Source organism: Pagrus major, chromosome 17, assembly GCF_040436345.1.
Source record: "Pagrus major chromosome 17, Pma_NU_1.0".
In the NCBI taxonomy this organism is placed as follows: Eukaryota; Metazoa; Chordata; class Actinopteri; order Spariformes; family Sparidae; genus Pagrus; species Pagrus major.
This window is the reverse complement of record NC_133231.1, coordinates 31,415,605-31,440,485: the sequence shown is the minus strand read 5'-3', so window position 1 is coordinate 31,440,485 and position 24,881 is coordinate 31,415,605. Positions and strand designations below refer to the sequence as shown.

General features: G+C 44.6%; 1 protein-coding gene across 1 annotated transcript; it reads right to left on the bottom strand.

Annotated features, from left to right (window-relative positions):
• Window positions 1-123: 123 nt before the first annotated feature.
• On the bottom strand, window positions 124-23,084 carry pik3r4 (phosphoinositide-3-kinase, regulatory subunit 4). Its single transcript, XM_073485362.1, has 21 exons — window positions 22,995-23,084; window positions 20,796-21,533; window positions 20,386-20,519; window positions 19,934-20,144; window positions 19,453-19,848; window positions 19,101-19,235; window positions 18,797-19,018; window positions 18,429-18,602; window positions 18,074-18,219; window positions 17,761-17,964; window positions 12,696-12,897; window positions 8,465-8,556; window positions 6,432-6,654; window positions 5,994-6,159; window positions 5,327-5,491; window positions 5,036-5,247; window positions 3,845-3,976; window positions 3,595-3,695; window positions 3,243-3,331; window positions 1,955-2,075; window positions 124-1,753 (listed from the first exon to the last, which is right to left on the bottom strand). Exons 2-21 carry the CDS (start codon window positions 21,511-21,513, stop codon window positions 1,583-1,585), a joined length of 4,014 nt encoding a protein of 1,337 aa, XP_073341463.1. The 5' UTR covers window positions 21,514-21,533; window positions 22,995-23,084; the 3' UTR covers window positions 124-1,582.
• Between the last annotated feature and the right edge of the window lie 1,797 nt (window positions 23,085-24,881).

Sequence of the window (24,881 nt, the reverse complement as noted above, 5' to 3'; positions counted from 1 at the left end):
TTTGTGTGTGTCTGTGTGATCGTTCAGAGATGAAACCTGCAGGAAACTTCAACACATCAACTTACGTCTTACTGTTCATCATCTGACTGAATCAGATCAATAACACGAACACGAGGAGTCGACTTCTGATCAAACAACAGATTTTATTAACACTGAAAGCTCACACGGTTCATCTGCAGATTGTTACATTTGATATTTTGTACAAGTTTCAAATCAAACTTTATATTACTCAGATTTAAAATAACGTATGTACAAAGAAGAAAGAAAAACAGTATTTCTGTGTTCGTGTGTTCAAACATTCAGGAAAATCTGAATCAAGTCCAGGATCAGGTCCTCGTTCGTTTATCGTCTACAGAAGGAGGTGATGACCTCATGTGGACACCAGGTGACTCAGTGTAAACACATGATGACACTGAATTAAGTTTTAACATGGTGCTTTTTTAATTTCAGGGTTTTTGGTCTCTGACAAACCAGAAAAAGGACACAAGTGTGTTTCTGTTGAAATGAGTAAATGTGAAGCTGCTGCTGTGATAATGAAAATATAGACTGTGTGTAAATCATGTTCTGAAGTGAAAAGTCCAATAAACAACCGGGTTCTCGTCACAATAAGGAGTTTAAAGGAAAAGTTCACAGAAAAAATGTAAATGCAGTCATCAACTGAAGCAGCTGGAGGCATCAGAGCTCCGAACAGCTCGTCAGCTGCAGACGGCCGTCAACACACAGAACGATATAAACACCTATAAATAGATTACTTAATTGATAAACTCAAGAGTCCACAGCATGACAGTGATCACCTTCAGAGTGATTTAATGAACTATAGAAACACCGACAGCCAATCAGAACACAGCTGAAATCACAGGCTCGTCAGTCAGTTTGATAATATATAATGAATATAATGTTGGTTTGTAACTGCAGCCGACCTCTTTATGTGAACGAACTGATGGCGCCAACAAATCAGTCAGATATTTATACTATGAGGCTGAAAATTACACAGAAGAAAACTCCTGACGGAGAGCTGGAGGCTCTGAGCTCTTCATCTTTGGAGGATTTTGTGAAGCCAAATCTTTCTGGCTGATTAACAGTTCATTAAAACACATTTTGCTGAGCTGCCGACCCAGCTGGAGCGAGCAGTACGTGCTCAGCGCTGCTGTTTACAGAACGTTATCGTTCATCAGTGTGGACGCTCGCCTCGTTATCATTATAGTGATCGTTGTTGGTGTGGACGGCTCTTAATCAAAGTCTCTGGACGCTCCAAGAGAAATCATTGATTTGAAAAAAATGTATTTCTTCAGACAGCGAGACAGCGAGGCTGAAGGGTGATCAGGACTGAATTTACATTTTTGGATGAACTGTTCCTTTAAGGATCTGATCTGATGACACCTGTGGGACTGCTGGGTAACAGGAAGTCATGTGACTGTAACAAGTATGTGGAGGAGGCTGCTCACTTCCTGTGTCAAACCATCAGGACATGAACGTGTGTGACAAACACAAAGAAGGAGCTCCATGAACACATCGTGTGTGTGTGTGTGTGTGTGTGTGTGTGTGTGTGTGTGTGTGTGTGAGATGTCGGCGCCGCTCGTCCTCACTTCCACACTTTGACGATGCCGTCCCTGGACGAGGTGACGATGAAGCCCTGTGTGGTCTGAAAGGTGGCGATGTCAGTGATGATGTCATGGTGTCCCACAGGGAGGGATTCTGGGCCGCGGCGAGGAGAGTCCTCCACCACGCCGCTCTTCTGTTTACTGTGGATCTCCTGCAGAGACACCAGACCGCTTTAACCTCACTGACACTGACAGAGAGGCATGATGGGAAATAACACGCCGACCAAAACATCAACACGGCTTCACTGTGACAAATTCATATTAATAATGTAAACTGATGATCACATCTGGAGCTCCAGTGTGAAAACCAGGTGTGTGTGTGTGTGTGTGTGTGTGTGTGTGTGTGTTCCCACCTGTACGACTTCCGTCCCCTCGATGATCTTCCTGCTGTACAGAACAGACGGGCAGTGCAGCGAGTCGTTGGCTCCTCCCGCCACAATGTACGACCTCTCAGGATACGCCAAGTCCCAGAACCTGAACGCAACAACCAATCATCAATCAGTTTGATCTAAACATGTGATCCATGTTCTCAGTCAGCCTGAGAGGGAGGAAACTGGAGGCCAAACTGTGTAACTCCATCGTCACGTGACGCACTGCGGCCCAAAAAGACTTTTTCTCAGCGTCTGTAAAACTGTGGATCGTTTATTTTTGCTTCAAAACCCGAGAAAGTCGTCTGTCAGAATTTGAGCCATTCGGTCCGATAACATTTGCAAAGTCTGGAAGAACCACGCGACTGAATTATTTATTTCTATTCAAGTTAGCCGACTCGGTGGAGGTCATAGAGTGAACGGGGCTCCGCCTCCAACGCTGCGTCCAGGTTTAATGTAACATCGTTGCCGTGACGTCACAGTTTCCACAGGATGTGCGGACAGATCGCACAGCGACAGTCGGGTGGCGTTTTCAAAAGATTACACTCTGGAACCGGGTCTGTAAAGTTTGTGTTTTCAGGCTGTTTTCTGTTGACAGTGTTTCAGTGTGAACAGCCTCTGAGTTCTTAATCTGAACAGTAACACACTCAGATTAAATGAATAATATCCGGCTGTACTTCCTATAAATACAAACTAACCAGGACAATGTTCTGTTTTTACAATCATCTGTACACATGTGGACTCTCGTGTTTTTATTTGTGTGTTGAGGAGAATTTCTCCTGAATGTCTCTGAGCAGCAGATGTCCTCAGACATCTTCTCTGGTCCGTCACGTACTGTCTCAGACTTCAGGCGGCTGTTTTCACTCAAAGCAGCCGTGATGTTTGTTTACTGTCCGTTTGTCTGACGGTGCAGAACACAGAACCTCAAAGACTGTGCTCACACATGACCACTGACTGTTTACTGGTGTGTCTCATGAACCACACACAGGTTTGAATATAAAACTAAAGATCTGACACTGAAACGTTCAGCAGCTTCATCAGCGCCTGCTGCCCACAAACAGGAAGTCCGTCAGTCTCCAACCAGACCCAGTTCAAATTTTAACATATTTCCAGAGAAGACAACGGGAGATGTTTCCATGACTGTTCTTCATTCATGTTCTCCGTGTGTGTGAAAGCAGGTGGACGTGAACACAGTGAGTAACACACTGATGGTTGTGTGTTGCTGTGAGGTTTGTGTGCAGGTTGTGTGTCGTCGTGTTTGTGTGTTTCAGACCTGATCCTCATGTCAGAACCGGCCGTCAGCAGCAGAGGGTTCCCGTCAGCAGGACTGCAGTAGATCCCATGAACACTATGAGGAGACGGCTGCACGCACACACGTACACGCACACGCACACACACACACACACACAATGTAATAAGTACATTTACTCAAGTACAGTTCTTAAAGTACGATGTTGAGCTACTTGTATTTGCTTCAGTTTGCAGGTTACATGCTGCATCAGAGCCACAGTGGAGGATGACAACAACTCTTATCAATGAAAATGATGTGATTTTTATGTGAGGGAGGAGATGACTGGATTTACAGTTTTGGGTGAACTGTTCCTTTAAATGTGCAGGACTCCTACCTGCATCTCAGAGAGTGGAGGTGCAGAGCTCGCCCACAGGGTGAACTTACGATCTCCGGTCTCCATGTCCCACATAGACACTTCATTATTGCCCTGGACAGCTGCACACACACACACGCGCACACACACACACACACACACACACACACACACAGATGATCAGTTTGATCCGTCCAGCTGTCTCATCCTGATTTGTCGGTTGCTTCTGAACATATTAAATATGCAGATGATTCAGCTCTCGTCCTCTCACCTGCGATCACAGACGATTGGTAGAGCGGATGCATCAGCAGCCGCCTGATTCGTGCTCGGGCTGGGTGGGAGTGGTTTGAGATGGGGAGCTGGAACCGCATATCCCAGCATGCCATGGTGCCGCTGCTCGTACCTACAGGCCGTGTTGTACAGAGTACAGCAAGATATCGTGTTAAAATATCACTTTGGTAAAAGCGAGAGTTTCCTTCATAAATGTGTAAAAGTACTTCAGTACATTTTCTATGAGATAGAAAGATGATGATGGTGAAACAAAGTAAAGTTTGTTTTAGTGTTGAACCATCAGACTACAGAGCAGCTCCTGTCCTCAAGTCATCCTCAGAACTCCAACATAAAAAATAGTTTAAAAAGAGGTTTAATGACGGATCCGACCCGGATAATTCAGAACCTGACCCGGTGACGGACCCTCAGAATTCATATCAGAACTATTTAAAAAGCCAACTTCTCTCCAATTGTCTCACTTGAGTCTGTTGGTCATTTAGAGACGTCAAAATCTTAGTAAATTATACAAATATTTACATGTATGAATGTTTATATATTTTTTTTATTATCAAAATCACTGTTTTTTATCTGATTGATGATAAAATAATTTAAAAAATAAATACTCTACTGTGGCTCTGAAGCAGCATGTAATCTGTAATCTGTAAAGTAACTACCAACTAAAGTTATCAAATAAATGTAGTGGAGCACAAAGTACAATACTCAAGTAAAGTACAGTAGTAATAATGTAAAACGTCTCATCACCTCTAAACTGGAATAAAGTCAAATCTAATAAGTCATGTGACGTAATAAATCATATAAACATCAATAAACAGTCAAATGTTTAAACTTCTCAGCTCTGAAACTCTTTGTCTCAGTTTAACCTAAAAGTAACATCATTTTTATAAATATGAGTAGCTGTGTTTATGTTACAGGCAGATTTTGTATCTTTTCCATCTAATTTTTAAATATTTGTGTGTTTTCAGAATAAATATAAAATCTCACGTTTAAAACAATAAACACGAACTTCACTGTGTTGTTTCTGCGGTTACAGCATGAAGATTTTTATAAACTGAACGATTATAAACACATTTTCTCTTCTCGTGATGATCCTCACGGTCACACACACACACACACACACACACACACACACACACACACACACACACACACACACACACACACACACACACACCGAGGCAGAGCCAGCACTGGTGCATGTCGACAGTGAAGGAGGTGATGAGTCCGAGGCGGAGGTCGTGGCGGAGCGTCCAGGCGTTGGAGTTGGAGCGAAGGTCCCAGCCGACCAGCGAGCCGTTGACGGTGGCGTACGCCAACACCGACTGGGCTCCCGAGTTAAAATGGTGGATGTCGACCGCACAGCCGTCTTCCTGCAGGTCCAGACACCTGAGAGGACGGACACATAGGATGGATGAGACACGTCCTCCATCGGGACAGAGTTTACCTGTGGGTGTGTCCCTGGTACCTCGTCTGGAACGGCTGAACTTTGGGGGATTTTGGTGGTTTGTTCGCTTCGACCGCCAGCAGCTGGATGGATCCGTTATCTGAGGCCACCGCCAAGTAATGTGAGCCCTGACAGAAGGTCAACGTCTTCACATGACCGCCGATACGAGAATACGTCAGCACCGACCTGCGGGGACACAGTGCAGACGCATCAGTGCTGTTAATGTAGAGTCGCTGCTGAGATGTTTCCACAGATCTCAGCCTGGAGCAGCAAGATGAGACGTTAAACCACCAGAGGTCAGCAAAGACAAGATTCACAGGAAGTCTTCAGTTACTGGAGCGTTAGCGTTCACAGACTCAGCACAAACCTCTGAACTCAAACACATGACAAAATGTTGACCTAACATACGGCCCTGTTCAGACCTGGTATCAACATCTGTCCTGAGGGACTGGATCACAGGTGGACAGCCTGAAGTACAGGTGTGAATGAGACACATTGAGATCGGATCACTCAGAACACATTCAGAGAAGGAGAAGGACACACACTGTCTGTTTCAACTGATCCAACCACTGAACTAGTAACCACACTATCACCAGACTCCTTTAACAAATGTAGTGATTTTTAGAGTTGTTGAGTCGTTCCAGGTCTCTGGAGGTCTCCGGTCTCGTTGGTGGTTTTAAAGACTCACCTGGTGGTCGTGGTCTTTCCCTCCATCTTCTGACTGTCCCAGACTTTAACGGTGCCGTCATTGGACGCCGTAGCAAAGATGGAGTGTTCGTCTGAGACTCGGATGCGGTTCACAGCAGCTTTGTGTTCGTGGAGGTGGGCGACCAGCAGCCCTTTAGGGTGCCACCCTGAAAACACAGCAACAGCCTGAATGAGACAAAACTGATGTATTGAACAGTTTCTGGGGGAAACTTCTGCTGCTTCAGTCGCTGTGGAGTAAAACTGAAACATCTTTCAATCTGGGAACAGAACAGATTCAGATAAAGGGACGAGGCCAGAAATGTTTTGAGCGATGGGAAGTTTGTTTGACAGTTTCGTTTCCTGCTGCGGCGATCACCGACATGAAGACGTTATAACTCAGATTAAAGAGACTGTGTGTGTGTGTGTGTGTGTGTGTTACCAGGTGGAGGAGGTCGACTCTCCCACTCGGCGCTCTCCATCATCTGTTTGGCCATGCGCTCGGCGCTGCACTGCTCCCTCTTCTGCTGCACCAGCTGCTGGAGCTCCGCCTTGCAGGTGTTGATGCGGCGCTGGTAGGCGGGGCCGCTCGCCACCGACTGCAGCACGGGCAACGCCGGCGTCACGGTGCTCTTCCTGATCTGAGTCGTCGGCCCGTCTGCAGCCTGTAGACACATCACTTCCTTATTGTGCTGACAGGTCACGTCATTAAAGGGCAACTTCACCAGTTTACACATTAAAGTGTTTCCAGGTGTTTAAAGCCTTTTGTGGCTCCAGAGGAAGCTGCATGTAATCTGATAGGCTGCTTTCTGTGATGTCACTCTGTGGCTGAGTTGCATTGTGGGTAATGTAGGCGGCAGGCTTTACTCTCTAAGACCTCTAAACACACTTTAATGTATAAAATTAGTGGAGTTACCCTTTAACATCATTTCCTCAGAGCGAAGTGACGCTGTGATGGATGAAAGTCAGACGGAGTTCATCAGCAGCTCATCGTTTATCAGACGTGATTTGGTTTGAAACATCTAAAATCCAATTCAGAGCTCTGGTTCTTTAAAAGTTTCCTGTTTATTAATATTTATATTATTATTACCACTGGCCGACCCGCTTCAATCTGTTTCATCTAAACAGACGTTCACACTGAAAGATCGATCTACACGTTCAGCTTAGAAACATGAACCCTAAATTATATTTGTTTTAAAATGTGACAGCGATACCGTGAATGATACTTCAGATCAGATGTTATAAGTGCAAAAACTCTTGAAATGAAGCCAATAAAGACGAAACAGATCATGTTTAAACTTTCAGATCTGACTGTGAGCCAAACTGAACAATGATGTAATAAAACTGAACTCATAATGAGGCTCGAGTCCATATAAAAGCAGATCTTGGCGCACTCAGAGCCACAGTGTGGAAACCTGCCAGGATTCAGAGTACAGTTCGGTCTTTGACGTGTCTGATGGCGAGTAAAAGCTGCAGAGTGTGGCAGGAAATAACATCCACATGTTTCTGTTTCTGAGCTCTCGGCCAAAGAGATAAAACCCTGTTTAATGACGAGGGGTCGCAAACAAGAGCCAAACTCACACTGCTGCCCAAAAACAGATCCCATTAATGATAAAGAACATAAACAGCGGTGCCGTGTTACTAAGTGCATGTAATCAGAGAAGTTCTGTGCTGAAAGGTCCAGTGTGGAGGATTTAGTGACACCTAGTGGTGATGTTTCAGACTGAACCCCTCCTCGTCTCATCCTCCTCTACAGTGGCCAGTGACAACGAGACAAATGTCCCCTTCTAGAGTGTTTGGTTTGTCCCTTCTGGGCTACTGTAGAAAAGTGGCTGACTCTGTGGACGAGGAGCGAAACTTTCCCTCCTCTCCACATCTGTGACTTTCACACAGACGGCGAGGCCAAGTATCGGCGCCTGATTCCCGCATTGAAAGGGCCGAACCAGAGGTGACTGTGGAGACAAACCAACACAGTTCTGGTGCCTGTGACTCAGTTTGTGTCCAGTTTGAATGAAGCGTGTTTGACGATGAAGCTCGTCTGAGTTCAGTCACAGAGACAAACTTGAGTTCAGACGGTGGACGGTTGTATTTTTCTGTTAATCGTTGGAATCAGTTTAAAGCAAATCTGCCAAAAATCTCTCGTTTCTGCTTCTACCACGTGAGGACTTATTAGTTTTATATAATTGTAGCGTTCTGGGCTGTTGGATAAAGTTCAAACTACAAAGACATCACCTGGTTTTTTATAGAAGAAAATCTAAAATGATTTATGGTTCAACAGTTTATTATATCACCTGGATAACCAGGATTTGTCTTTGAGCATGTGCCTTAAAAACACCTATTAACACGTTCAGAGTAATAAACTGTATTGTTGGTGTGAATGAGCCTCTGGCTGTGCAGCACCAGACCCAGACATACCTGCATACAGTGAACATCAATAAAGCCCAACAGGAAGCAGAGCTACAGTGGAGGTGTTACCGTGGCGGTCTGGGCGGAGGGCGGCTCCTGAGATCCAAACATGCTCTTCCACTCCTCGTTCATCGTCGAGTCCTGCTTCGTGTGCTTCCTCGCTGCAGGAGAAAAAAACAACAGGTTCACAAACAGGAAGTCAGACATTTCTCAGGCCACAATTAACTAACGAGTCTATAAATATTTAGCTGAATGTCTTCGAGGACTCCACCACGCGCTCCACAGATGTTGTCACTTTCACGACTGGTTATATGTATACACTGCAAAATATGTTTATCTGGAGGAGAAAATAATCTCGTTTCCAATTAAAAAACTCTGAGAGTCGTGATGTGTTTATTTAGAGGAAGAGAGAAATAATAAACGAGCACCAACATCTGTTCAACATGTTCAAACCAAAGGATTTCACTTAAAATCACCTCATTCTAACATTTGAACAAAAGTACAGTTTCAGGAGCGACGGCCTCCAGTCAGATGGACATGTTTTGCAGTGAGACTCTGAGGACTGACAGAGTGATTAATGTGAGAGATTAGCAAGGGGAGTTTCCTTGAGACTCTTTCACTTTCAGATGTTTGGCTGCAGACGGCAGTAATTAACTGAGAGAAAAACATCTGGAGCAGAGTTGATCTGACCGTGGAGGCTCTGCTGCAGCCGCAGGTTCGTGTCTTGGCTGTTGTCTTTATACAGTCTGTCCAGTGCGTCGCTTCAGTTCCTGCTGGACGGTGTTTGTTTCAGTGCACCTGGCTCGTCCTCTCTCTCACTCTGTCGTTGCACCGCATGATTTCTTTTGTTTGGTTTCTGTAGTTACTTACTTGATTTATTTTACACCATACAACACTAAAATTTAATTCGTCCACTCACTAAGGGCCCTGACACACCAAAATATGGCCGGCCAAGTTTGGGCCGACAGTGAACATCTGTGTTCTAGTTTTTGGCACCAGTCGGCTCTCGTCAGCAGAGGAGGCAACAGTCCACATATTGTTTCCTCCAGTAGAAGTTCAGAAACTTGTGTACAAACAGACTCTGGTAAAAGTAGAAGTACTGATTCAGCTTCTTTACTCCAGTAAAAGTAACAGAGTACAGGCTCTGACATGTACTCAGAGTATCAGAGTAAAAAGTCTCCCTCTGAAGGACATTTGTGGTCAAAGCTAACTGAAGCTCACGTCATATTAATATAATTCAAAGACTATTAAAGTTAAAGGTAGAGTCAGTAGGATTTGTCCCAGCTGTTCCTGAACGCACCACAAAGATAGTTGATAGTTGAGTCTCATTCCCAGGACGTCAAACAGCCACATGTTGGGTTGGTAAAGCGTCCCGAGCAGCAACAAAGTGAGAAAATAAGAAACTCTCTGCAGATACGAGACACTAACACGCCTTTTCTCCCCATTCCAGCCTCCCTCTCTGTCTGTTCACGTCTTCTTACGTCTTTGTTTCGTCTCGCTGCGTCTGCCATGCGTGATGTGCTCTGATAGGTCGACATCAGTCTGGTGATGTTGGGAAATAACAATAATCCATAATTCACCTCAAACGCATCAAACTAAAGTAACGAGGCTGTTTTGAAGCTGTGAGGAGGAGAAAGTTCAGATGTTTGTGTTCAGATGTAGAGAGGGAAAGTCTCAGAGATACTCAGGTACAGTACAGACACCTGAAACATGTACTGGTAATGAAGTATTTGTACTTTGATACTTCTCGACTCTGCTTGTCTGCAGCTTTTCTGCCAACTGAGCAAATCAACTGATCGGCTGTTGAGCTCAGTGATTCAGTGTTTGAGAGGAGACGCAGAAAAAGAAGGAAAAGCCTCTTGAAGCGATCGTATCCATGATTTCAACAACCAAGACACAAACTGACAATCGACTGACGACAGCAGGGACATTTACAGACATGTCCTCTGTTAGAAGTGACTGTTTATCAATGAGAGTGGTGTCAAAAATCTCCTCTTTATCGTATTTAATTGTATTTATATCTGCAGTCTCGAGTCTTCAGGTTTCCCTTTTTGAATGTCAAATTTAGACCACCGCCACCTGCTAGTCAGGAGAGTTATTTCCTCTCTCGCTGCAGTCCCTGGTGTTTGCGATGTGTTCAAGTGCAGCTTTTTGCCAACGTGAGGTGACGCAGGTCAAACAGTAAGATAAAGTTAGAGGTTCAGAAAATAGCTCACACCATCAGGATGCAGCTGTTAGCACTTTGATTAAGTTGACGCTGGTATTTGTAGTTTGTTAGACTTTAAAAAGGTCCCATGAAACAAGTCTGAGGTCAGAACTTTCTCTTTAGTTTGAAGCTCGATGAATATAAAACCGACTGGATGAGACTTTTTTTTAAATGAACTCAAGATAATAATATAATAATAATCAAAGAAGAATAGATTTGATTTAAAAAAGATTAGATTTGTAATTTGCTGACAGGATTTGGGCACAAGATAAATCAGCAGATCAGGAAACGGGAACATGAGGTTACAACGTGGAAGACGTATTTTTAATTTCGTGGGACCTTCAACAGTTTGTTATTTTAACAGCACGCATGCGTATCACTTCACACTGAAGCACAGAAACAAAAGTACCAGATGTTGCAGCGATGGACTCTGTGAAATGAATAAAAACAACATTTAACATGAAACAGATGAAGCAGATCGACGAGACGAACGCAGCAGATTCTGCTTCAACTCAACGTTTAAATGTTTGGTTTTATAATATACATGAAGGTTAATCTACAAAATATCTTTAAATAACTTATTTAATCAAATCTTTTTCTCTGAGCAACAAAATAACAATAAGGTTAAAAGGGATTTTTGTTATTTTATTGATTACCAGATACATTCTGGGATTAATTATCAAACTGAATTCAAAATCAAAGTATGACGGAAGGAAACACTGTCAACAAACAATGAATCATCATCAACAATAAATCAAAATAAATCTGAGTTTACTTTATTGTTTCAAACCCTGTAAAACATTTAATATAAATTAAATTGAATCTGGTGAGTTTTGAGTATATTAGAAGCAAGAAAAACTGAACTTTATCTTCTCGTATTGTAACGAACAGTCAGTTTATGATGCTCATGTGATGTCAGTCTAATATTACAGGTGTCTTTCTACAGACAATGAGGTGAGATTTTAATGACTCTACCACATCAGGATGAACATGAAACCAAACAGTTTATCTTCCTTTAAAAAACTGAAATATTGTTTCCCAAAAACAACACATGAACTTTGTTTTTTACTTTTCAGTCTGAAGCGTTTGTGCTCAGTGATGTGTTCAATGACCCTGATGGTCGATTTTAAAACGGTTCTTCGCTGCTCACTAACATCCTTCTTACAGACGTTCAGTTTCTCTCCGCAGTGAAGCTTCAGAATTAGAATCTAAATCAAAGTAACAAAAATGTCTTTTTAATGACTTTATTTACGAATCAAGAGGTTGAGTCTAATTAACTCACTTTAAACTGCGGTTATATAAAGTTGAACATTTGTGCAGGATGTTAGTGGACCAGCAGGTTCTGCGTGACCCGAGCAGCAGTCTGACTTCCTGTTTCCAGATATCGTGTCTCAGGATGAGATTAATCCTGTGGAAAAGATCCTTCAGATCTCTGAACTCTTTAAAACCGTGAACTCAAACCTGTTAGTCGTTTATCTTTTGGCCTCATTCTTATTTTCTGCTTGAAGATTTTTTCACTGAGTTTGTTGTGTAGATCAAAGAGAGAAAAACTCAAGAAGCACAAATGTGTTTTTAATGTTAATAATCTGTTTAACTGGGACGTTTCTTTAAATCCTGTCTGATGGTTTGTCTGTTCAGACGGCTCAGCCAGGAGCTGAAGACAATCATTAAAAATAATCAAGGGTGCAATTAACTTTTATTTTTCTTCTCCGCTCGTTCGTCAAATCACAGAAAACGTTTGTTCTCAGATTCCTTCAGTGCTGTTTGTCCAGGCAGATAGTTTTGGTTTCATTTGTCCAGGTTTCCAGACAATGGAGGAGAGACGACTTTAGTTTGTCTCTTTCTAGCAGCAGTGTCCTGGTTAGTCTTGATAATCCACAAACACTGTAAAGAGCTTTTATTACTTTCTACTGAAGAAAAAGCCCATAAAACGTTTTTAAGAGAAAACACTCGATGTGAAGAGGGAAGATGTATTTTGGTAAAGTTAAATGAACCTTGTAAAAAACCCTCTGATCGCCTCAGAAATCATGACAACACACAGAGGCGTCATTGTTCTAACAGTTTGTGTAAATGCTGCGTCAGAGCGTCGATTACCTCTCTTGTCCTCTGCCTCAGCTTTGGGTTTCACCAGGTCCACCTGACGGCCGGTGATGCCGAGCGTGGCCAGGTCGATGACGCCGGTCTGGACCGCCTCTCCCAGGTGACTCTGCTCGCCCATGTTGGCTTTGGCCTTGTTGGATTTCAGCATGAAGTCTTTGAGCGCCAGCAGCTTGTCCTCCTCTGCCTCGGTCATCCCCTGAGAGGACACCAAACAGGACAGAGTGGACACAGAGGCCGGAGACGACACGTTTTCATACACAGATGACAGCTGAGTCCATCAACGCTGTAACCAACACGGTTTATATCGTCAAAGTTAAAAGTTGTGACAATATGAGCTGAACATTTCTTCTTGTCAGTGTTAAACAAATCCCATGTGAGACAGTGAACGTGTCTCCTAACAAGTATTGTATCATGTGTGTATCATAATTACAGGAAGGAGACAATGATTCAGAATCTGTCAGAGACAGAGTTTCACTACGTTATAAAGTTTGTTTTAACTCAGCAACTAAAATCACTACATCTGTTAAAGGAGTCTGGTGATGTCGTGGTTTCTGGTTCAGTGGTTGGATCAGTTAAAACAGACAGTGTGGCTCATGGTTGGCACAAGACTGAAGATGAGGTGATCGGTGTCGAGGCAAAGTTCTGAAAAGGTTGTAATATTTAGGCTTTTAACCTCCGGTCGTGATCAGAGGAGAAAATCTAGTGTTTGGATGTTGTAACAAATATGAAGAGTGAATCTTCACTGCTGGCCTCTTTCTCATTTCCTGCGTCTGCCTTCCTGTTCTCCATCAGTGGAAGAGCTTTTCTTTGATGCTGTTAACAAATATCGATGTCAAACTTTGAATCCAGGATTATATGTAAAGCCAAGAAGTCAGAGAGCGAGAGTTTACAGCTGTTTCCCTCAGACACAGTTGTGCTTTGTTTTGTGTGTTGGCCTGATGACAGGTGGGGACTGAAGAGTAAGACCGAAACAGATCCAGGATGAAGTAAGATGAGAGACACTGACCTTCTCACACTGTGTGTCACGATTAAAGTGTTTAAATCAGTATCTATAAATGAACACAATGTGGGCTTCATGTGAGTAACGCTGTTTCCTCACAGAGGAGGTCTGTGAAAGCAGTTTGTGTGAAATGTGGGATTTCCCCAGAACATTAAGACAAAAACCACTGTGTGTGTGTGTGTGTGTGTGTGTGTGTGTGTGTGTGTGTGTGTGTGAGAGAGAGCTGCTCTGGTTGCCAGATGGAGCGTTTATAAAAACCGTTGCCTCGCTCTCACAGCTCTGCCTCAGTGTGACCGACTGTGTTTTATCTGGACTCAGTGTGTGTTTATGAAATATTACAGTTCATCCTCCTGCAGGACTCAGAAGTTTTGTGGACGTGTCTTCAGAGCCTCTGAATGTTTTTGCAGAAGTTCTTCAGAAACTCTGATTCAGTTCTGAAGAAGCCTCTGGAAACATTAAATATAAGTGATGCTGAGGAAACGTGTGGGAGTCTGAGCCGGTGTGTGTGTTTTTAACACAGAGTTTAACTTTGTGGTCTGATGATCGGGATCATCTGCTCTCCCTTCTCCTTCTCTTCTGTCTCTTTGTTGGGAAACATCAGCAGGATTCAGATTAACTGACCCTCAGAGGTGCTAACGGTCGACACCATATAACCATATTAACAAATCTTGAGGCCTGATGCATAAAACATGGGGATTAAAGTCCAACACCTGACTTGAATGAAACTAACAAATCAGTCGGAGCTGAAGTGTTTCCACAGTCAGACTAATTCAACACAGGTTCAACTGTGTGAGCGCGATGTTCAGCCCGAGAGGTCGGACACAGATCAGACCGATCCAACAGGGCAAAAAGCATTATTAAAGAGCGAGCAGCAGTTACTTCAGAGAAAAAGGAAGGATTTACACATCTAATCACAACAAAGGTAACACAGCCACGTGAATACAATCAGAGAGAAAGTCAGTAGCAGCTCCGGTCTGTTCTTCGGTCGGTCGATCAACCTGTTCTGTGGTCAGCTGCTCTTTCTGTTTTTCGGTTGGTGTGACTGCATCAGTCGGTGTGTATTTCAGTGGGTCGGGCTGTTTTTCAGGCATCTTCATATTATTAATCAGATATTTAAGTCAATATCATTTAATTTATTACTGTATACTTTATTTTTTTATTACTTAAGTAAAATGTCTATAAACTTCAAATCATCACTTTTCTGTAGATTCAGCTTTGTGTTGAAAATAACACCCTCAAACAGAATAAAAGTTATAATCTAGGAAAGCGTTTAGACAAAGTTCGGTCCGGCCCGGCGTCGTCTCTGTTCTGTTCTCAGCAGCTCCGACAGCGAGCAGCATCTCGCAGCATCTCCCTGCCTCTCTGATCTCTCTGCAACATCTCTCAACGGTCTGTCTTTGTCTCTGCGGTCCTGAAGACGCACTTTCTCCTCAGAGACATTAATGTTGTTGCACCTGAAAGCTCACCTACTTTCACACCTCCACAAACCCGACCAATCAGCATAAAGTGGGCAAAACTTCAGAGAATCTGAGCTCGACCTGCAGCTCGTGACTTTTCTGGACTGAAACATTTTCTGTCACATCCATTAAAAAACTGGTCAAATGAGCAATTTTAAAATGTTCTATTCATACAAACCCAAATTAATTCAGTCAAATATATTAAAATCAACATCTAATTCCAGTTTTGCATGTTGGACTACAGACGCTTAATAATACTCTTCATCAAACACAATAACTGTAAACCTGACTCATGTTTCTTTATCACAAGTTTCCATCATTAATCTCGTACCAGAAACCACAAGCAGGACAGAAACATGAATAACTAATAGATAAAGTTCTCCCTGTTGCAGACTCCCACTCCTCACATTCCTGCCTTCATGTTTTCTCTGGCTGCAGCTTTTGATCGACAAACTTCTGCAACTAAATGTTTCTTGCAAAGAGCTCTCACGTCTGTTTCTGATCTTATTTATTGTGTACGTTTTGTTTTGCTAGAAGTACCAATAATGCCACAGATTTCCTCAGAACTTGAGTTTTAAACTTCAAACAGAATCTGGGAATAATCTGAGGATTACAGGGAATTATCCTCAATTACGTACAGAGCAAATAAAATGAACGAGACGTTCAGACCGGATGCTTTCTGTTGCTCTGAGGTTTGTTCTTACAGCGCTGTCGCCTGATGACAAACAGATGAACCAAAACGACATGGACATGGACACACACACACACACACACACACACACACACACACACACCAAGACAGACACCCCCCACCGACAGACAGACTTTCATCAGGCCATGTGGAGTCATCTCAGGTGACTCAAGACAAGTTCAAAGCAGAATGTGGGAGATCTGTGGCACAGACTCACTGAAGTGTGTGTGAGAGAGTGAATATGTTGATGTCTGTTTTAACTTTGATCTACAGGCTAACGCAGTGTTTCACTGCCCCCTCTGGTCAAAATGATAGAGTTTGCTTATATGTAAGTTACAGTTTATATCATTTTGTACTCTAATAACCTTTTATTGGCCTGCTTACTGTCTCTGTCTCATCCAAGGTCGCTTCATCCTGTATCTTGTGTTCTGAGGAGGTGGGGGCTGCGCACCCACTTGCGAAACAGTTTTTAAGAACTCAACCACAGAGAAGCAAAGCACCTGTTGTCTGTGTTTTGATCCTTGTATGGTGTTATGTTTTACACTCACATTTTGTTATCACTTTGATGCACACAGCTGTTAACCGTCAGGAAGCAATTCCCATGTAACTAAGAAACACCCATGCTTTAATAAAAAGAGAGGAGGCGAACAAGTGTGCTCAGAGCGGTGTGGAGATTTGTAACTGTGCACATCTCTGTCCGTTCTCCTCGCGAGTAAGAAATTGAACGCCTTGTCTGACTCTCTTTGTGTGTGTTTCTAATAATGTTTCAGGTGATTAAACCTGACACAAAACACCCCGAGTGCACACTCAGGTCACTCAGGTCACTCTGGAGACACTCAGGAGACACTCAGGTCACTCAGGACACTCTGGAGACACTCAGGACACTCTGGAGACACTCAGGAGACACTCAGGACACTCTGGAGACACTCAGGACACTCAGGACACTCAGGAGACACTCAGGTCACACTGGAGACACTGGAGACACTCTAAACTGTGCTGTAGAGCCTGAGTTGAACTGGTTGTTTTATTTTGAAAATTAACTGGCTGCACTATGCTGCTCTGGCTTCCTGTCTGGCTCGTTCTGCTGAGGATCAAACAAAGAGCTGCACCACACGGTGATGTGAGGCCTCCATGTTGGCTTTAGTCCAACTGAAACTTAATTTGAAAGTCAGATCAGGAAAGAGATCTGTCATCAGTTGAGCTCAGACGTTAAAACTTCTGAACGTGATTTTTGGATTTAGTTTCTGAACCCTGCCACATTTTTCTGTTTATGTTCTCTGACAGGCTCGTTTCATATTCTCATTCTTCTCTTTGCTGCTGATTAACATCAATGAAACCTGATTAAATTAATATAATTACTGTTTGTGCTGATCTGTGTCTGTCAGCAGATTTCCTGTGATGCTGGAACAATAACTGTTGTTATGACCTGAACAGCATCCGTCACTTGACTGATTACAGGATGACAACATTCAAACAATCGACTTCAGTGAGCTAAAAATAACCAAAACCGTCTGACAGAACGTAAATAAAATGGGGAAACACTCTTTAAGGGAGAATTCACACTTTTCCGTGACTTAAACATCCGTAAGGAGCCGCGTCCACATGACTTTATTGTCGGGCAGAACAGCGCTGGCTGTGGATGTTTGTTTTCTATTTTTATTCTTATCACGAGCTTGCCCTCATACTTTGAGCTCAGTAACGCTGATGTCCCTGCTGTCACGGCTCCAGCTATCAGCTACAGAGAGAGGAGGACGTGGGTTCATGACGCGATCCGACAAAATTACATAAAATATGAATGCCTGGTTCGGGAGATGCAAGAGAAAAAAGACGCTGGTGCTCAGAACAAAAACTCTACATGGACACGAGCCCCAACATGTCATAAATAACCTGAGTGAGCGATGTTGTTCTGACCTGTGACAGCAGCTTCTTGAGGAGCTGTGCGATGGCCGGGTCTTCGGGAGTGGGGCATTCTGGGATAGATCCTGCGCGCTTCTTCTGTCGAAGCAGCAGGTGGCGGAAGAGGCTGGCGATGTCTTTGGAGCGCAGGGCGTAGTCGAAGATGGAGCGACTGACCGGCTCCTTCAGCACGCTGAGCAGCACCAGCTCCTTATCGATCTGAGGACGGGACATAGAGGGATGAAGAGGACGGCGTGCAGTGATGATGATGATGATGATGATGATGATGATGATGAGGAGGAGGAGGAGGAGGAGGAGGAGGACTCACCTGGATGATGGGCTGGGTGATGAAGGGGTTGAGGTGAGGCATCAGTTTGCAGTACACGTCGGCCACGTTCAGGTGCTGTGCGATGACGGTGATGAAGCCCACCGCCCCGTAACGGATCCACAGGTTGGGGTGACACAAGAACGGAGCTACAGCAAGCCAGAGAGGACAAAATATACAGGCCAGTTTACTGAAGGAACACACTAATTTACACGATATCAGTTTTTACTGGTGCTCTGAACTCTGAAATCTAGGATATGAGGATATCAGCGCCGACAGGACGTCACGGTGTGTGGCTGCATTCTGAGGCTGGTTCAGTAGATGCAATATGATCCAGTGTTTCACTCTCTGAGCTCACCGATGTCACTGACGAACTCGTAGATATGAGGTTTCTGCAGCAGACCCAGCTGACACATACAGGTGAGAGCGTTGAGAGCTTTATAGATGACGAACTCCTCGGTGTCGCTCAGACCCTGCTGCAGGAGAGGCTTCAGGATGGAGGAGCTCTGCCAGCCGACATACGCCGCCACGCCTTCGATACGACAGGAGAGGGAGGGAAAACACACAAACCGTTGTTTACCAGTGAATTTATTTTATTATCTGCAGTGAAATAAAATCATTGTTTAGCTAGAAGTTATTTTTCTTCCACAGAACACATCAGAGAAACTTCCACATGCAGCTTCTTTCTAAAACCACCTGAATTTTCCTCATTTTGTGGTTTCATACCGACGATGCTGTCGAAGAAGGCTCCTCGCAGGTGCCAGTCGTTCTTGTCGTTGAGGAAGGTGATCATGTGGGACAGCAGCACGTCGTTGGCTTTCTGCCGGCCGAAGAAGACGCAGAGGCGCGTGATGCCGTTCTCCATCAGCGACTGCTTGACGATGTTCTCCGAGTCGCTGAGCAGCGTCACCACCTTCTGCTGCACCATCTCGTGCAGCGCCTGCAGCTCTGAACGTCAAACATGCGGCACGTTTGTCAGACACATCAACTCCTCTGACAGCGTGTCCGCTCTGTGTTTGTGTTTCTGTACCTGAGTCGTAGTTCTCGTTGGGGTGGAGAGTTTCCTCCGTGTCCTCTCCGCTCAGGTCCTGCTCTGTGTTCACGTTGTTTTCCTGAACCAGCTCCAGGAAACGCAGCGCGCTCTCTGCCAGGTGAGCTATGTTCTCTGAACATCAGCAGAGAGGAATAAAGACAAGGAACTAAATGTGTTACAGTCCGACTGATGCTGAATTTTAAAGGCAGATAAAAACGTCTGTGGTTATAATCTGATAACGACAATGATAACCTATAATAATAGGATCTGTTTGATGTATTGAAATCTTCACCAGAACCTGAAAAACATGTATTTAGTGTGAGCAGTTCAAACCCTCAAAGCCTCTGACCTGCGTACGCCAGCCTGACGATGGTGGCGTCGTCCTGGGCGAGGTGTGCGATGCCCGGCAGGATGTACTCTGGGTAGATGTTGACGTCGTTCCTCGGCACCTCCTTCACCAGAGCCAGCACTTTGGCCAGAGTGCGCACGGCCTGAGCGCGCACTCGAGGCACGGGGTCGTTGCAGAAGTGCAGCAGGTACGGCGTGATGCGGTCGAGCAGGATGTCGACGCCGAGCCGCGGGGCCAGGTGCAGGATGAGCTCCAGCGCTGCCAGCTTGGAGTCGCAGGAGTGCAGCGTCTGCAGGCAGGAAGTGATGACAGACACCAGCACGATGAGGCCCTGCTCCTCCCTGGAGCTCAGCACGACATCGCTGCCGTCCTGAGACGAAGACGAGGAAGAGGAGCCTGGAGAGGAAACAGATTGCAAACAGTGAGGAGCAGTTTTAGGTGTGTAACCATCAGAACGTCTGACAGCTCAGATCCCTCTCACCTCCTCGCAGGTTGTGCAGGATGTTGTCGAGGTCTTTGCGGATGACGAGGACTCGCTCGTCGGCGGACTGGAAGGTCTCTTTGGCAAACTGAGCCATGTACGGCTGCAGGAAGGTGTAGAAGATGTCGGGGAAGGCTTTCCCTCTCTGCTGCTTCAGATACTCTTCAGCTGTCAGACGCTTCTCCGGCTCCCTCTGCACCATCTGAGCCACCTGACGGAGAAAATCAACACAGAACGAGTTAAATAAAGTCAAAGAGGAAGATGTGTAACTACAAACTAACTACAGCTCGTCTATCACTCATACACAGTGTGCAACTGCAGACGTTTCAAATGGCCACTCTTACAGATCTATCTGAATATAAAAGGGGAACCTCAGCAGTATAAAGCAGTGAAGCCCTTTTCGACAAACTGACTTGACTTCTAAGAACCAATCAGGCGACAGCGATCATTACCAGCTCCCGGATGCTCCGGTCCTCGATCTTCAGGAGGACCTGCTCAGTCTGGAAGTGTCCTTTACGATACGCCAGCAGCTGGGACAGATCAAAGAGAGGGACGCCCTCCGTGAAGAGCTCGGCTATCACACAGCCTGAAGACACAGCGACAAAAAGAAAATCTGAATTCTTTGATTTCTGTTTCTTTCCTCTTCTGCGACAGTAAACTGAATGTCTTCAGGTTGTGGACAAAACAAGATGATTCACGATTTTCTGACATTTTATGAACCAAACAACTAATCGATTAATCAAGAAAATAACCAACAGTGACAATAATCGTTAGTTGCAGCCCAGATTATCTATTTGCATCATCTGAAATCTGATACTTTGGAAAACATTGAATTATTTGTGCTGTGTTTTCAGTTTTCTACCTGCAGAGAAGATGTCCATGGCCTGTTTGAGCTCCCCTCGGCTCCTCTGGTTGTTATTGGTCAGGTCCACCAGCGGCGTGTTCTGGTCGCTCTCTGTGGTGAACATGCTGCCGTCCACGAACCTCTCTGGAGCGATGTAGCACGTCCTCCGCCTGGACGTGTCAAAGAAGTAGTTGAAGTCGGCGGGGTTGTCCTCCGGCAGGTACGTGGGCTTGAAGCTGGCGAAGTCGGTGAGCAGCACCCAGTTCCAGCTGGTCACCATCACGTTCTCCGTCTTGATGTCGCCGTGGCGGACGCCGGCTTTGTGCGCCTGATCCACGGCGTTGAGGATCTGGAAAGCCAACCAGCGCTTCTCCACGTTGTTGAGGAAGGGCCGGGTGCTGATGCGGTCGTACAGGTTGTCCCGGACGTACTGACGGAACAAGATGGCGGCTTTCTCCGTCAGGGACGTTTTCTGGAAGGGCAGGCAGTTCTGGCAGGAGTGCAGTCGGATCTTCAGCTCCTCCAGCTCCTGTTTGTAGCTGGTCAGAGGCAGCGATGGGTCCTGGATGGCGAAGACTTTGACCACCACCAGGCCCTCCCGGTGTTTAGCCCGGGCCACCTTGAAGAAGCGGGTGCTGCCCAGACTCTTATCATACTCATGGTCATGGATGTCTGAGAAGTAGCTGTCCACAGACAGGATCTGTGAGGGGGCGATCCCCGCCAGCTGGTTCCCCATCACGCCTCAAAACACCTCGTCTGTGGGAACGTTACAGGACAGATCGGTTTAAGGTCACAGAGCAGAGTTTCAAACCAACATATAGATGATTATTTAACTTTTTCACTACAGGAACTCAACAACATGTCGTCCATAGTCTCTGGTTCTGTTTTTGTTTCCGCTGTTCTCCACCTCGGCTCTGCTCAGGAGATGAAACTTAATGTTCCAGGTACTTTTAGGATCACCAGCAGTGTTCAACAAACACAAAACAGTCGCCATGATTTTACCACTGCATCTGTCACATCTAGAACCAAACAACAACAGAAGAACCACACGGAGCGCTCGTTCTAACCAACATGTCCAGGACAGTCGGTGAGTCGGCAACACCAATATCCAATATCCACTACCTCACTCACCAACCAAACAAACAGACCAAAAAAATCACAGTTGCAGTTCGATGACAAAGAACAGCTGGTCATATTCTTCTGTATCCTTTTTAGTGAACCATATTTCAAAAGTCTTGGTTTGTAAAATACACTGAAAACAAGAAGAAAAACCTTCAACCAAAGTCTCAAATACTTTAAAACAAAGGAACCAGGTTCCAGGTTGGATCAGTTACTTTGTGTAATCTATTACCTTGAGCTGGAGGAACTTCTGGTACCTTAAGTGTCCGTTTATCCTGTTTTAACAAAGATGGAAGACGACCGCTGTCTGAAATATAAGTATTAATATTCCTGCTTCAAAAACAGACACACACCAAAAGTACACACCAGTATGTTCCCAGGTCTGTCCGCTTACTTTTGGCCATGTAGTTTAAAGGAGCATTCTGTAGTTTGGGTGAAGAAATGTTAATGATCCTCAGTGGCTGATTTTTTTCTGCCTAAATAAACTAAATGAACAAACTCTCTTTGTTTTCACGACTGAATAAACTGAATAAACAAACTGACCTTAAAGGACAACACACTTTATACTGTTTCACTTTGTTTATATGTGGCGGACCCTGCCACCTTTCTAGCTTCAAACAGTGTTCTGGGACCTTATTTTCCAACTATTATTATTACCTCATTAATATTGTGAATATTAAAATTCTGAGTTTGTATTTCTTCTTTAAAACTACAGAGTGTTCCTTTAAAACATGTGACTACACGAAGCAACAGGAGCAGGTTTAGCTCCTCTGGTTTTCTGCTTCACAGCAATGACTTAACTTTCATTTCTCTGTAATGTCCTTTAATGTGGCCAAACATCTGGACTTCACAGCTGGATAACCTTCATTACACTGAACAAATAAAGCAGCTGCGGAGCAAACATGGACGAACTACAGCCTCAACCCTGCAGCTCAGTTAACGCCGCTGCAGGAGGAGCAGTCATGTGATGCAGCTACACAGTTAGCATGCTAGCTAACTGTTATTAGCTTCCTTAAGTAAAACCATTCATATTAGCATCACCCGAAACATTAATGTCCGTGTCAAGACACTTAAACGAAGCTGCGTGTTTCTGGTTACCGGAGGTTCGTGTGGTCTCTGCTGCTGTTGACAGGACCGCTGCTGCTGCTGCTGTTGTTGTTGTTGTTGTTGTTGTTGTTGTTGTTTATGTGTGTGTGCTTTAGCAGGCGAGCAGTAACCGACGTCCCTCCGCTTCCAGTGACGCTGCCAGCGGTACAAACTTCAGCCTGAACGCAGAGTAACCGTCTTCATGTCGTCTCTCGGTGGGTTAGCTACGATAGCAGCCCCGCCAGCGTCCCGCCCTGCCGCCGCTGACACGTCCCGCGGCGGTAAACGGACCGGAACCGTAAATAATAAACACAAGTAGCCGCCTGAGTCACTTAGCTAGCTCACTAGCTGGTTAGCTGCTTCAAGCTGTTGTTGTGAATCCGGGTCGGAGCGGAAACGGGAAACTCGCGAGCGCCCCTATTGGTCAGGTTCACTTAATGCAAAGATGGTATATGAAAAGGAGGAACCACTACCACACACAAAAATTGTGACATTTCTGTTCAGAATTTACCTGTAGAGTGATCTTCACTCACAGGTGTGCTTATACTGGAGCGTGTGTTTCACATTGCATGTTTCACCAAACTGGAACTGTATATTAAATCTTTTTAGAAATAAGTCTTTACTTTTCATGAATATTTGACCAGTAGCTACTGATATCTTTCTCCAGACCACAGTGTTGCTCAGACAGACAGAAAGATCAATTTTGACACGTTGTATGTAGAAAGACATTAAAGGATCATTTCCACATATGTTTACAAGGATTTTGCTGAAAGACACTGAAGAAAGAATCTTATTCCTGCCTGCCTGAGGACCTGCAGAGCGTCTGATCTACTGTACCTGAGGACCTGCAGAGCGTCTGATCTACTGTACCTGAGGAGCTGCAGAGCGTCTGATCTACTGTACCTGAGGACCTGCAGAGCTTCTGATCTACTGTACCTGAGGACCTGCAGAGCGTCTGATCTACTGTACCTGAGGACCTGCAGAGCGTCTGATCTGCTGTACCTGAGGAGCTGCAGAGCATCTGATCTACTGTACCTGAGGACCTGCAGAGCGTCTGATCTACTGTACCTGAGGAGCTGCAGAGCGTCTGATCTACTGTACCTGAGGAGCTGCAGAGCGTCTGATCTACTGTACCTGAGGAGCTGCAGAGCGTCTGATCTACTGTACCTGAGGAGCTGCAGAGCGTCTGATCTACTGTACCTGAGGACCTGCAGAGCGTCTGATCTACCGTACCTGAGGAGCTGCAGCAGTATGCAGCACTCTGGCACCAAAGAGAATCATCTTATTTTTCAAGAGAGACATATTTGATATTCGGTGAGAATGAAATGAAAACCAGATCAGAATTCTTTCCCCGAAAATCCATTAAAAAATGTATTTATCTTACATTTAGAAATTCAATACATAAAATAATCAAATATGATGATAATGTTCCATTAAAAGCTTAATTGATTAAAAAAAGAAAAGTTAAAATTTATACATTTGTTAATTGAGGACTGAAAAATCAGTATTAGTCTGGCTGACTGCTGACTGGACGTGGTCACTTCTTCCTCATCGAGTGAGTCATCTTGTTTTGTGACACGATCTTTTCTTGGAGAAAAGGAAGTTTCTGGCATCGAGCCGCGGTCCGTCTGTCAAGTTGTCCGGAAGACAACAGGAAGCTGGAAGGTTTGGGTTTCAAATTAAAAGCGTAGAATTTGTGATTTAAAACGTGATCGTTTTCGTCACCGGCCCAGAAAATCGTCGTTTTTAAACAATCCCGACTCAAACTCCACTTATTCTCCACTTAATCAGAGATTTCCGTCATCAAGCTGGTAAATTACCCTTTTAGTTGGGATTGTTATCTTTGTCATTGAAAAATGTGTCGACTGGATGCAATTTGATGTTGTCGTTCGATTACAA